This window comes from Myxine glutinosa, chromosome 11 (genome assembly GCF_964187855.1).
Source record: "Myxine glutinosa chromosome 11, kmMyxGlut1.1, whole genome shotgun sequence".
Taxonomy (NCBI): domain Eukaryota; kingdom Metazoa; phylum Chordata; class Myxini; order Myxiniformes; family Myxinidae; genus Myxine; species Myxine glutinosa.
The window spans coordinates 136,411,676-136,426,657 of record NC_136271.1 but is presented as its reverse complement, the minus strand read 5'-3'; the positions used below and the strand labels follow the sequence as shown (position 1 = coordinate 136,426,657).

Below are 14,982 nucleotides of genomic sequence, written 5' to 3'. Positions count from 1 at the left end.
GAAATCCTCTCGTCAAAAAATGCTAGACCCACTGCCTCTTCCGAAAGGTACCATAGGTGCGCAGCAAGCTTCTTCATAGTAGGATCAGAGATATTATTGTCCGAATATCGAATGAGCGTCCTCATCAATTCCCAATCGTTCAGCGGTGCTTCGATAGATTGGGAAGCTGTTGTCCACATCTTCATGTACACAAGAATGGAAAAGAGAGTGAGATCTCAAATTCCGCGTACCTCAGTGTTTGTCATTTGGAACTGGTTACGGAAGAGCCAGATCTTGATGGCGTAGAGCACCTTAGCCATCCATCGAGCCCGGTGCATGGCACCAGGGGCACGGGACTTGACGCCCTTGTGTGGAATTCCACCGAGGAAGATGACGGAAAGATTAAGTAATTCCTGATAGTCATCACGCACTTGATGAGCCTGTGACTTGGCAAACTCAATGAGTTCCGTTCTGAATTCAGAAATTGCGGCTTTGGTGACCACATCTGTGTCCACTGTTTGGAATTGTCGCTGGTCAATGAAGAGCCATTGACTACGGAAGCGCTTGAAGAGTAGAATCTCAGGATCAGTTGATGCTGTCCGCATGGTTGCTTCAAACGCTGCTCCTAGCACCAATTCTAGGACATGGTGTCTGCACGCAAAGTACATGAGGTCTCCTCTAAGTTTTTCCTCTAGAAGAGCAAGAGTTCCCCCATGGTGACCTGTGTTTGTCGCAGTGGTGTCGAAACACATGCCTTTGACGCGATCAGTCACTCTCCATTCATTTAGGCATTCTGTGATGGCATTTGCTTGTGCCTGCACAGTACCTGACTAAAGCTTTTGCACCCCGAGGAGCTGTTCTGTTCCGGAGCCAGATATAAGAAAAGGAAGCCGGTCAACATGTTCCCGTGACGTCAGACCTTGCATGAGTTTCCCGTCCCAGTGAACAGTTAACGGATGCTGCACTTGTAACTCCGTCTTCAACTGCTGAGCCATCTGGACGCGGAAGTTTTCACGCTGATGATGAATGGACCCACAATTGATGTTGTACTCGCTGGCATCATGACCAAAGCTGGTAGCTGCCTCGGCCAGCAGATACATGGCCTTCCTTGACTAGAGGTGTGTACGATCAAGCGCTGCCGCCAATTCTGGTGTCATGATGTTCTTCGTCATTTTTCATTTTCGCGTGAACGATCCACCACATGCTCCTTGTTCTTCTTGGCTGTCATCTGCGCTTGAAGACGATGACTCTAAAACCGCTACCTCAGATACTGCCTTCATTTAATCTGGTGATCGCTTTCTTCGTTTCTCCTCTTCCTCCTGCTGTCGATTACGATATTTGGCTTGGCGTTGATGAGTCTTGTCCAGACCTGTCATTGAGCCGGGACGTCCTCGATGACGCTGCTGCTGGAGGAACTCCCAATCCTCTCAGCACTTGATCAGTTTCTCAGCATCAGCGTGGGCGATGTTAAAGACATGATCTAAACGTTCAACGAATTCTTTTTCCTTCATCTTGTGTGAATCACTTGTCCTTGAAGCGTGTTTCTTGAGGCCTTTTCCACTCCTCGAAAACTTTTTGTAGTTTGCTCATGCAATGTTGCTCGAGCCTGGTTGGAATATGAGCTTTATCCCAGAAAGCCATCACTGCTCGACAAGACTCCCTTAATGCATCCCGGACTGTCAGTTTCTTTTCATGGTGAAGGTAGAAGAAATGCCCGAATGCTTGCCTATATGAGGGAAGCTTGCATCCCTTCACCTCATCCACCGTTGTTCGTAGCAAGTATACCTGTTTGCGGGTATTCATCTGTAGAAAGATTAAGTAGAATATGATTTCTATGCAAGACCAATCACTGTGAAATCTTGGAGATGACTGACGTGTTGCAATTTTTATTTGTTTGTTTTTTTGTGCGTAGAAATATCAATATTTTTTTGGAAGCAGGAATGATATTAAAAGAACCGCGTTTTGATGTGGTTTAGGGAGTTGAAAGGAGAACAATTGAGAGAAGAGGAATGGACGCTGGATAAGGAAAAATGATAAGGCTTAGGGAAATGGATGACCGGAAAAACTGAAGAAGAAGCCTGCAGAGACGTCGATAATTTTATACGTGTAGAATGTAGAATTGTAGAATCTATATGTTCTATATATGTAGAATTGTAGAACATATTATGTTCATCGGTCATTCGTATTTATAAAAAATATGAACAAATAATAGTTTTATTTAAATAAAAAAATCTGATTGGAATACAAAAATCTGATTTTTCAAATTTTTTTTTTTTAAACTTTGGACCCCGGGGGTGACCTTTTAAAGTTATTTAATCCAAATGATTTTTCAGTGCCAAAGTTTTTACTACTAATCGAATAGATTCCAGGGGTGGGAGTATGAAAAATCCAAACTTTACATTTTAGTGACACCCTATTGTGTACTGTATCACAGTAATCGTTGAACAATGAGTGGTAAACGAAGTGGTATCAAAAATTGCAAACCTGCACTGCACACAAGTGGCAATGCAGTAGTTTGACTCGATGTCGATTTCGGCATCGTAAAAGGAAATAAGAAGAGTGAACAACCAGCTGATATCACTCGCTTTCTTGGTTTGCTGCCAATGGCTGTTCAAACTATTTTAAACGATGCCGATGAATTATTGAAGAAACCCCAGGAAATGCTCAGCACTCTAATGTAAAGATAACTCGTCAACGAAGGTAGGCGATGGAAAAAAAAATTGTGATGAGGCTCTCTACCTGGCTGAATGACCTTAATAAAAATAAGACCTCAATCAGACTTGGTCTAATATAGAAGAGACTGTTAGCTTATTCAAAGACCTCTGGAAGGAGGGGCTGGGGGAAGGAGAGAGTTTGTAGACCACCAGAGGAAACATTTTGTGCAAGCCACGGATGGTTCCACCGATGTCAGTCACGGTATGGATTCAAGAACATGCGAGTGTTGAGCGAAAGTGAAAATGCCGATGCTAATGCAACTGATGTTTCCCAGCACGTTGAAGGCAATGATCAAAGGTGGTGGCTATGAGCCCCTACACATATTCTATGTAGACAAAACTGGTCTTTTTTAAATGGATGCCATCGAAGATGTACATATTTGTGAGGGGAAAAAAGCGCTTCTGGCATCAAGGTTTCAAAGGATCAGTTTACTCTCCTCTTAGCTAATACTCATCAGCAATGTAAATGATGACATGAAACTTTAGCCATTGTTGGAACGCATCCACCCCCCCCCCCTCCCCTAATTATGTTAATTATTGTGGGGAAAAATTACCCACTATCCATCATTTCATTATAAGTCAAATATTTCTGGAATGCATTTTGGATGTATAGCAAGTACCCTGGCTGTACTTAGAGTTGCCATGAGATGATGTAGAGCTTGCATGATGGCATTTGTTTCCACACTGTCAAAAGGAAAAAAAACAAAAGAAAAAAAAAACAATGCAAAACACAAAGGAAGTTTATGTTCCCTTGATTTTTTTTTTTTCTTCCAGAGGCTGATTTTTGGGAAACCATATTTCAAAGTTGGCTTCCAAAGCTAGCCGCTGACTGGGCATCCTCCATCGTACAAAGTCCTTCCTTGGCACACCTGAACTCCTATCCTATAGACCGATCTGACGGAGGGTTCAATGGACGGGCGCCCTCTATAGACGCCGCCATAGGTGGGAGGTGCCCGCTTCATTTGGCTTGCTCTCCAGCATTCAGATTACATGCAGTTACCGGGCTCAGTTCACTTTGCCGAAAGAATATCGATACAAAATATATTTGTTTGTTAGATTCATCAGAGAACCCCCGCAGGCTAACCTCCACTCTAGCAGGGAAAATGGCCTTACAATGCATGTTGTTGTTGTGTTGTATTCATCAGAGAAGATGGAATCGTGGACGATACGACCGGTCCACCGAGCTATACGACCAGTGAGGAGCCGGTGTGGCGGCCCGCGCGGAGGTGGACTCTGAGGGAAGAATCCATGCGGGGCGGCAGTGATACACCCGCCGTGACCTGGCCGTATGGAAGAGTCGATGAAGCGATGAGGAGCCGGTGAGGCGGCCAGGCCGAAGGGACGGAGGCCCAGTCGGGTCTGCCAGACGAGTCGAGACCCGAGTGATGAAGGAACTTGGGGCTCGGCAGCGGCCACTCGGGGCCTAGCCGTAGTTGCCAGAGGTGGCCGGCCCGGGCGGAGGTGGACTCTGAGGGAAGAATCCATGCGGGGTGGCTGTGGTACGGCCGGAAAGACCTGGCCCTATGGAGGAGTCGATGAAGAGACGGGCACCTAGTCGGGTCGGTCAGAGGAGTCGTTATCGTAGTGGTCGAGAAACTCGGGGTGAAGGCGGAAGGGGGCTCGGCATGGCGTAGCATAGGGTACGCGGTTGCTAACAAAATAGGTTTGGTGCAGGTGGAAGTGGAAACCGGGTACCCCCAAGTGCCAGGTGCCTTCAGGGCGGCATGGCCGTGCGCCTACGGTGCCCGGCGATATCGCCGCAAACGGGGTTTGTATCGTGTGCCTTCAGGTGCCAGGTGTCCACGACCGCTCCACACGTATCGAGAAACACTTGAGAACGATTATCATGGACACTTTTCATGTACGATCACGATGATAGTTGTGCTGGCGCAGAGAGCTGGAGTTAAGTTTGGATCGGGATACCCCCAGTAATGGCGGACGCAACAGCGCCGCCTATCGGCGAGGCGGCCCGATCGTCCTTATCGGATCGGTCTATACCCAATCCAAAACCATGTTCTTTTCTCCTCCCCCCACTCCCACCCCCAACCTCACCCCAATCCCCCTCGTTCCAAATTTCCAGTTTTCCCTTCTGAAAGTTTCCTTTTTTATCCATCTTGTCCACCCTATGCATCCTCTCCTGCCCCTCATTCCTCCCCACACCCTTTTTGGCCGAGTCTGCCTCGAGGCCTTCAACTGTGCTGCTCGTGTTTTCCCTATGTGCTGCTCGTGTTTCCGTAAACTATCTTTGATATAAAAGTTTATTTGGTGCGGTTGTGTCCTGATCCATTCAGTATACTAATTCTAGCTCTTCTACAAGCCCTGACTATACAGTCACGTGAAAAAGTACACCCCATGTAAAGCTTTGACTTTTTCAACATATTTCAACATACAGCTATTTGATCTTCATTTCAACAATATTGATAGATAAAGGTGATATAATAAAACAAATATCATGAAACATTTACATTTTGTAGTCCATTGTATAATTTAAATAAACATAAATGCAAATTTCGCATGTGGAAAAAGTAAGTACACCCCTACATTTATCACTACTTCAAATACCTAAAATTAGAATCAGGTGCACCAGCTCAGGTGCAAATGATTAGAACATCGTTCGAGAGGATCTTGGAGGAACCTGTCTTATTTAAACCTCAGACATTTGGTTTGGTTTGCTCTTTGTTGTTGAAGTGTGCGGCGTCACCATGCCTAGATCAAAAGAGCTCTCTGAGGCCTTCAGAAAGAAGGTTATAGATGCCTATGAGTCTGGGAAGGGATTTGAAAAGATCTCCAAACAATTTGAAATCAATCATTCGACTGTCCGGAAGATCATCTACAAGTGGAGAAGATTCCAAACAACTGCCAACTTGTTCAGGCCAGGCCGCCCCAGCAAGTTCAGCCCGAGAGCAGACCGCAAGATGCTGAAAGAAGTCTCTAAGAACCCCAGAATGTCATCACGGGACCTACAGGTAGCTCTTGCCACTGTTGAGGTCAAAGTGCACGAGTCTACCATTAGAAAGAGGCTGCACAAATTTGATCTACATGGGAGGTGTGCCAGGAGGAAACCTTTGCTGTCCAGAAAGAACATCAGGGCAAGACTAAAGTTTGCCAATGAACACCGAGGCAAAGACCAGCACTTCTGGAACAATGTGCTCTGGACAGATGAGTCAAAGGTAGAGCTATTTGGCCACAGTACCAGAAGACATGTTTGGCAAAAACCAAAGACAGCATTTGACCACAAGAACCTGATACCAACTGTAAAGCATGGTGGTGGAAATATTATGGTTTGGGGCAGCTTTGCTGCATCAGGGCCTGGGCAGCTCACCATCATAGAATCCACTATGAATTCTTCATTGTACCAGAGGGTGCTTGAGGATAATGTGAGGCCATCTGTCGGAAAGTTGAAGCTCAACCGAAGGTGGACCTTGCAACATGACAATGACCCTAAACATACCAGTAAATCCACCAAGAAATGGCTGAAAAGAAAGAAATGGAGGGTTTTGGAATGGCCAAGTCAAAGCCCGGATCTAAATCCCATCGAGATGTTGTGGGGGAATTTGAAACGAGCTGTGCATGCAAGAAACCCCTCAAACATCGCACAGCTGAAAGAATTCTGCATGGAGGAGTGGGCAAAAATTTCTCCCAGTCGATGTCAGAGACTGGTAGACAGTTATAAGAAACGCCTACTTGAGGTTGTTTCTGCCAAAGGGGGCAATACCACCTATTAGAGCCAAGGGTGTACTTACTTTTTCCACAGAAGGAAATGGCATTTATGTTTATTTAAATTATACAATGGACTACAAAATGTAAATGTTTCATGATATTTGTTATATTATATCACCTTTATCTATCAATATTGTTGAAATGAAGATCAAATAGCTGTATGTTGAAATATGTAGAAAAGGTCAAAACTTTACATGGGGTGTACTTACTTTTTCACGTGACTGTATGTATACAAAAAACCCACTAATTAATAATTGGGTCAAAATGTCAAAGGGCAAATTCACAGTGAGTAGAAATAGGCCGTATCAGCCCGTCTGTCGCTGTGCACCTCGAGACGGCCGGGTTTTCATTTAGTCGCTTCCGTGTTTCTTTATTTATTTACCATTTTAGCTTCAATGTGTCTGTCCAGGCCATAGCTTTTTAACATTTGAGCTGTTGTCATCAAATTTTCAACGAACCTTTAGTAAGATAATATGGAGAAGATTAATCATACAAAAATACGCCATTTGTGTCTGTCTGATGAATTTTTGACACCAATATATTCTGTCGTTACTTATCCAATCTCAACCAAACGTTACAGGATGACGAAGGGTTACACAATGAAGGTTGTAGCGCATTCATTTGCCCCCCTCCCCAAGGGGGTTTTCTCCACCGTGCGGGTTTTCCCCACCATTGCCGTCAATGGGTTGCTTGTTAATAAAATTTGCAATTTTTTTCATGTGTTTTTTGACAAGCGGATGCAGACGAGATTTTTGCATTTTGAGATTATATCTAGTTATCTTTTGACTTTATGTGATAGCTTTCCCTTTGTACCATATTTGGCAGGAAATATTGAATACAGTTGCCCAGCAGCAAGTGACTGTGAAATAACGAAGCGTCGAAGAAAGTCCTGCCAAGCTTGTCGTTTCATGAAGTGTCTCAAAGTAGGCATGCTGAAAGAAGGTGAGTGGAGCATTAATTGGTATGAGGTACCTTTAAAAAAATGAATGACCCTCTCCTAATTCAGTATGTTCTGTAGAAACTCCTTTTGTGCCCTCTTTTCAATCAGAACTCTTTCAAATCATTTCATTCAGTCAGCTTCACATTAGCTTACCTGGAACTTAGTTCCGGGGAGCTTATGCAATGGCGCGTCGTCAGTCCGTAAACACTTGCAGTTTCTTCTCTGGCACAAACCTGTCACAAATTATACTTGGTATGTTGCAACTCAAGTTTGTTCACGGCATAAAAAAAATATCGGGATCTAAGGGGGGCTACCGGGTGTCAAAGTGGATCCAGGTTTGACCCCCAAAATAGGAATTTGCTTTTTCCTCTGAAACTACACACACTATTTCGATGAAACTTGACCACAACCTTCATCACCTGTGATGTAGCAATGTTCGTTCACGGAATTAGAAAAAGTTGGGGTCCCAGGGTGCCTGGGTGAGTTGGTGAGTTTATGGTGTGCTGTGCTGTGCCTTGTCTGGTTTTGTGTAACTAGGACGTGCCCGTACGTGGGTGCCCGTACGTGCGTGCAAAAAAACATGCGTGCAAACAACAACAAAAAAAAACTTTGAAACCACGTGGCAGTAACGACCACAGAACCCCCCCCCCTCTATTTACATGAAATGGTTTGGTCCATTCGCAACGACTACAGAACCCCCCCCTCTATTTACATGAAATGGTTTGGTCCATTCGCAAAGCCAAAGCGAACGGCGAACGGCTAAATCGCCATAGCTCGGTAACTACTTGTCCGATTAATATGAAACCTTGAAAAGGCACATCCTCGGGTCCCCAGCAATATACCTGGCAAGTTTCAAGTATATCGGACCCGTGGTTGTCGAGAAACAGCGGTCACAGACACACAGACACACATACACACAGAGATTACTGGAATTATAGATAGACTAGGACGTGCCCGTACGTGGGTGCCCGTACGTGCGTGCAAAAAAACATGCGTGCAAACAACAACAACAAAAAAAAACTTTGAAACCACGTGGCAGTAACGACCACAGAACCCCCCCCTCTATTTACATGAAATGGTTTGGTCCATTCGCAACGACCACAGAACCCCCCCCCTCTATTTACATGAAATGGTTTGGTCCATTCGCAAAGCCAAAGCGAACGGCGAACGGCTAAATCGCCATAGCTCGGTAACTACTTGTCCGATTAATATGAAACCTTGAAAAGGCACATCCTCGGGTCCCCAGCAATATACCTGGCAAGTTTCAAGTATATCGGACCCGTGGTTGTCGAGAAACAGCGGTCACAGACACACAGACACACATACACACAGAGATTACTGGAATTATAGATAGATAGATATACATTTGGAAAACTCGCCTGCTGCTGTGGATCGATCGATCGACATTTCGTGACATAGTCTTCCTCTCTTCTTCTCCTTTGTATTCCCCGAGGGGGGAGATCCTTTGTGAAAGTTCTTCCTCTTACCAGCAACATGTGTTTTCTAGGCGATTTCAAATCCAAAAGTAACTGGAAAGATCAGTGATCATTCTGTGCAGGTCAAAGGCTAACCCCAACATTATAACCTGTTCTGCTTTTACCCAAAACATCTTTTGAAATATGATGTTCACTTCAGCAAACATTACAGCCATATATTATAACCAGTATGTTATCTGTATCAAGTCCTAGGTGCACTAGCGTTAACCTTCCGCTGTACCCATACACTACTCGACAGATATGCAAATGATTTGTTACAACCATTTTGCAGATCCTAACTCGAGTTACAAGTGACTGATGTTTTTCTCTCTTCTGCTTATCTCTATTTTCTCTCTCATGTGGCTTTTAATTGAGATCAAACATAATAGTGGGTTTATATCCAACGTAGGCGGAGACATATCCATTGATGCATTCACCTCAAATTGTCCTTTCAAATTTTTTATTTTTTTTAACATTTGCTTTCATCTCAATCTATTTTACTCGTGGCATCGTGTCTCGACGAAGTGCTGAATTGTGGAAAGATTGAAAGGAAGCAATTAAATTCGAAAATAAGGCATTTCACATGATATTAGTAACTGCAACTTGTATTTTAATTTTGGGAGTATTTCCGTATTACATAAGTCAGCCTGGTGTTGGCTTAACCATTAAGATGGCTAGCTTAAGATCTTAGAGTCTTGAGTTTGAGCCCCTGTCGTGACGTTAAATAACACCAGATGGGTTGACTCAGCCTGCTGATCTTGCAAGGCTGGGAAAATGAGTACCACATTACTGGGAACCGGGGGCATTGCATCAGCAGCGCTCCCAGCAATGATGCAACCAGCAGCCACTGGTGGCATACAAATGCTTTATTATTTACATATGCAAGTTGTGATTGGAACTGAATTGGGAGGGGGGATATGTGAAACGAGAACGGCATTGGGTAGAGCACATACCTCTCTGTTCTCCTAACCCCAACATTATAACCTGTTCTGCTTTTACCCAAAACATCTTTTGAAATATGATGTTCACCTCAGCAAACATTACAGCCATGTATTATAACCAGTATGTTATCTGTATCAAGTTCTAGGTGCACTAGCGTTAAACTTCCGCTGTACCCATACACTTATCGACAGAGCATTGTTCAATTTGTCTATTTGTCTGCCATCTACTTATCTTCTACCAGGCTGAAGAGTTTAGGTTTTGTAGACCACTGACAGGCCGGATCTGCATCCGGACCTTAACCAAAATCTCATTGGCCTGTTCTTATCACTTACCCAAATAATCCACCAAATTTTGTCATAATCCGTCCAAAACGTTTTGAGATGTCATGCTACTGTATATATCGTTTTTGGCCCTATCTCTCAATGGTGAAGAATCGTTAAAATTAAATTTATCGTATCTGGATCTTCAGCAAAATCTAATCGATTCGTCCTTGCCACACACATAACCTCTCCACCAAGTTTCGTCCGAATCCTTGCATAACATTTTGAGATGTCCTACTCACATACAGACAGACAGACATACAGGGGTGAAAACATAACCTCCTTCCAACTTTGGTAGCCGAGGTAATTAAAGAAACCAGAAATTGAGAGTGGAAGTGGAAGTGGTGGCAAAAGGGAAGAGAGATTTGGCGAAGATGAGATGAAAGATGAGCACAGTAAAGAAGGAAGTGATCGTCTGAATGGGCCCATTTTTCTGAAGCTAATATGTGATTGACTATTGTACCATTTAAGAATGGAAACAAATGTACATTAGGATTTGGAAGAAATCTATACTTTACTGCTGCTTGTCTACCTGTTTTATGTAGGTGTGCGTCTTGACCGTGTGCGTGGAGGGAGGCAGAAGTACAAAAGGAGGACTGCTTCTGAGAACAGCCTCTACTTATCTTCTTTATCACAGCAGCCAATTAAGAAACCTCGTAAGCCCTCTTCATTTATATTTATTATTCTTATTTCTCCTATCAAGACTATTTCTTCACTCCTTCATTCCTCTTTTCTCCCCGCCTCTGGAACAAACTCCCTCACTCTCTTCAATCCCACTCCTCCCTCCAGGTCTTTAAAACAGCTGTTCACCACCATCTCTTATCTTCCCCCATCCAAAACCTTGATCTTTTCTACCCCTGCTAATTTCACCACAGATACACTTTTTTGAAATACCAACTTTTTTCCTGGAAGTCCTTGTAGTATCCTTGTGTTTTATACTTTTCACACTCCCACCCCCTTCCCATGCCACCTCCCCCAAGCCCTCTCCCTCCCACAGATCTCCCAGTGTACCTGCTCTCAAATGTTGTGTTTGTGTGCTTCCCCTTCTCTTCCCATCTTGTCTACCGCTCCCCTTATTATATAGCTCCCCTTATTATATACATTTTGTGTCTGTTTTGATTTTTTGTGTGATAAATGTTAGCTCTTTCACGAGCCTCGATCCTGTATACAAAAAAAAAAGAAAAAAAAGAAAGAAAGACTTGAGTATACTTTTCTACAACATCGCTCTTCTGCTCGCACCATTTATGAGGTTATTTCCACCGCAGTTCCGTTGGTGCTGTATTTTTCTCCGTTCCACATGGCTTCATCGAGGGATAGTCCCTGAACTGTTGTAGTCTAGTAGGAAGACTAGGTCCCCCTGCACCCCCCGGAGATATACTTCTAATCAGTGTTTCTAGATTGGAAAAAATGTGTAGAAAATGACTAGCTATGGCCCCAAGCTGAAAAAATGTCCCACATACCATTTTTATGCAAATTACTGCTGCAAATTTTATGCAAAATTATGCAAATTTTATGCAAATTTTTGATGAGGAGTAGAGTTGAGGGGTCTTTGAGGGCTTCATCGAGGTGCTCTCGGTTGCAAGACTGGGTCATTCTGAGAAGCACAGCAGGGTCAGAGATCATGATGTTCTCCTCCTCAGTGAATCTCTCCATCAACAGCCTCTCCATTGCCTCACACACTGTTTTGAGGCAAAAGAGGGACTTTGCGTAGGCCTTTCCACTGAGAACACCTTTGAGAGATCCACTTGTTACTAGTTGTGCCTCAAAGAGAATCTCTGCATATCCAGAACCACGCATCTTGTGTCCAGTGAGCATCCCGATGTAGTTCATGGATGTGTGGAAGGGTCCAATCGTTACTACATGACTAGCAAATTCATTTGGCCAGCGCCAGATGATGGGAAGGGCTTTCATGCAGACACCCAGATCAAATGTATTCAGGACCCATCTCTGACCCACCTCAGCAGTTGCTGCCTCGGAACGCTTCAGTAGCTCACGAACAACTGCGTTGTCTGTGATCGGTCTGTGCCTGGTGCCTGCATGGCATGGCAATGGCCTGCAGCCTGTGCCTGGGCTAGGGGGTTTCACCTCTGCAACTGGTTCTCCCCCACCCAGCAAATCAACAGTCGACTACTGCACGCCTATCCACCAACCGATCACAGACAACGCAGTTGTTCGTGAGCTACTGAAGCGTTCCGAGGCAGCAACTGCTGAGGTGGGTCAGAGATGGGTCCTGAATACATTTGATCTGGGTGTCTGCATGAAAGCCCTTCCCATCATCTGGCGCTGGCCAAATGAATTTGCTAGTCATGTAGTAACGATTGGACCCTTCCACACATCCATGAACTACATCGGGATGCTCACTGGACACAAGATGCGTGGTTCTGGATATGCAGAGATTCTCTTTGAGGCACAACTAGTAACAAGTGGATCTCTCAAAGGTGTTCTCAGTGGAAAGGCCTACGCAAAGTCCCTCTTTTGCCTCAAAACAGTGTGTGAGGCAATGGAGAGGCTGTTGATGGAGAGATTCACTGAGGAGGAGAACATCATGATCTCTGACCCTGCTGTGCTTCTCAGAATGACCCAGTCTTGCAACCGAGAGCACCTCGATGAAGCCCTCAAAGACCCCTCAACTCTACTCCTCATCAAAAATTTGCATAAAATTTGCATAATTTTGCATAAAATTTGCAGCAGTAATTTGCATAAAAATGGTATGTGGGACATTTTTTCAGCTTGGGGCCATAGCTAGTCATTTTCTACACATTTTTTCCAATCTAGAAACACTGATTAGAAGTATATCTCCGGGGGGTGCAGGGGGACCTAGTCTTCCTACTAGACTATTGTAGCTGTGCTGTGGGATACACTTTTATGTCATATTAATTATTGCAATCCCATCCGATGTCCCATACTCAATGTTACAGTGCGTTGGTGCTGCTGAAGCAGTTTATTGGCCTGGGGTCATGCTGGGTGGTTTGCTATCTCTCCCAGCAGTAGTTATGGCAGGAATTTGTAATTTGTTCATGATGTCAGTGTTAGTTTGTCCAGTCTTTGTGAAGGACACCGTGGGATCTTTAACATCCACCAACTTATACCTGTAGTTGGGATGCCCAGCTTAACATCCATCTGAGGGACGACACACACATTGATGAATCGCCCTACATGGGATCACCGTTTATAGCTCGGTCGAGATTCAAACCCAAGCTGGACAGCTTAGAGGCAAGTGTGCGTACCTGTAGGCCATCCTGCCAGCCCCTATTGAGGATATATCTTTATTATACAGACTTGGCATTTAATATGGAATTTTTTTTTTTCTTGACTTGGGTTTACTTTCTGAACTCGGTATATCAAGCTGGTGAGTTTCTTTTACACTTCGGTGATTTCTTTGTTAAAAGAACCATGTCACTGATTGTCTGTCGCAGCAAGAAGTCAATAACAGGATTATATCACAGGTGGCGTGACAAAATGTACGGACAGGTACATTTGACGATTGGCTTAACAATCGGGTATATAAGGGTTGTTGCGTTCTGTATTAGTGGAAAACAACTGCTGCGCGTCTACAAAAGTTATTTCCGCTTCCCCTGGAGATGGTCCGTCAACTCTACAATGCTGTTTGTCATTTAGTGGTGGCTTTACGAAATTCCGGCATGAAACAGCGTGCTATTGCTCGGCAGTATGGCATCACTCAAGATCAGGTGTCAAAGATCCTGAAACGAAAGGCTCAGAGGGGTGTCCCTACTCCAATACCGAGGTCAGGACGTCCCCGCAGAACCACAAGGAGGGATGATCGCCAGCTGCACCGGTTAGTCCGCAATGGCCGTACCAAGTCAGCTAATCGGCTTAGGGCTGAGTGGCAGCAACTGACAAATATGCCTGTATCCAGAAGGCTAGTCAACCAACGACTGGTTCAGGCAGGCTATCGTGCCAGGCGTCCCCTGAGAAAGCCACGACTGACCAGCCAACACCGCCAGCACCGATTGCAGTGGGCCAGAGAGCACCGTCAATGGCAGCTAGGACACTGGAATCACGTGATCTTCAGTGACAAGTCTAGATTTCTGGTCTATCGTCAATATGGCCGTGTCCGAGTGCGCAGACAAGTGCATGAAGCCTACAACGAAGATTGTATAGTGCCAAGAGTCCAAGCTGGAGGTGGTGGGGTGACCGTTTGGGCTGCTTTTCATGCAGGGGGCAAAACTGACCTGGTTGTTCTAAATGGAAACCTGAACCAGTTCAAGCACAGGGCCATTCTGGAAGAAACATTGCTTCCATTTGTTCGGGCAGCCTTTCGAGGAAACTTTGTCTTCCAATATGACAATGCACAACCTCATCGTGCTCGCATGATCCAACACTTTCTTGCTGACCGTGGTGTGGAGCATATGGAGTGGCCTGCCATGTCCCCGGATATGAATCCGATAGCGAACTTGTGGGCAGAATTAACGCGTCAAATCGACAACTTCGACCAGCAGCCTGCCTCTGTGCGTGAATTGCAGCAGGCTATTGTAACTGCATGGCAAGCGATTCCTGTCCAAACCTTGGCAAATCTCGTGAACAGCATGCCTCAACGTGTACGTGCTCTCCTGAATGCTCGTGGTGGTTACACGACGTACTGAACTGTAATTTTACTGTCCGTAATCCCAGTCGTAATTTAACATTTGTTTTTGTTAAAAAAAAATTTGGCTAATGTGCAAAATAACGAGATACTTCTGGAAAACGCACAGAAGTTTAACACAGTACTGTCCGTGAATTGAGTTCGATATCAGTTTCCATCACTTTCAAGGATCAATTTATTTGCTTCGAAATGTCAAATGTGGTTTTTGTTTCTTTTAAAGGGCACATTAACAAAACTAGTATAATTTCAACATAATTCCAATGAACTTTTGGTTCTAAGTCATCTTGAA

General features: G+C 44.5%; 1 protein-coding gene across 1 annotated transcript in view; it reads left to right on the top strand.

Annotated features, from left to right (window-relative positions):
- The window catches only part of LOC137436829 (estrogen-related receptor gamma), a 58,562-nt gene that overhangs the window by 9,596 nt on the left and 33,984 nt on the right, over positions 1–14,982 (top strand). Inside the window, exons 4-5 of the mRNA XM_068130977.2 lie at positions 7,239–7,355; positions 10,636–10,746. Coding sequence (XP_067987078.1) covers positions 7,239–7,355; positions 10,636–10,746 — 228 coding nt within the window. The remainder of the gene's footprint in view (positions 1–7,238; positions 7,356–10,635; positions 10,747–14,982) is intronic.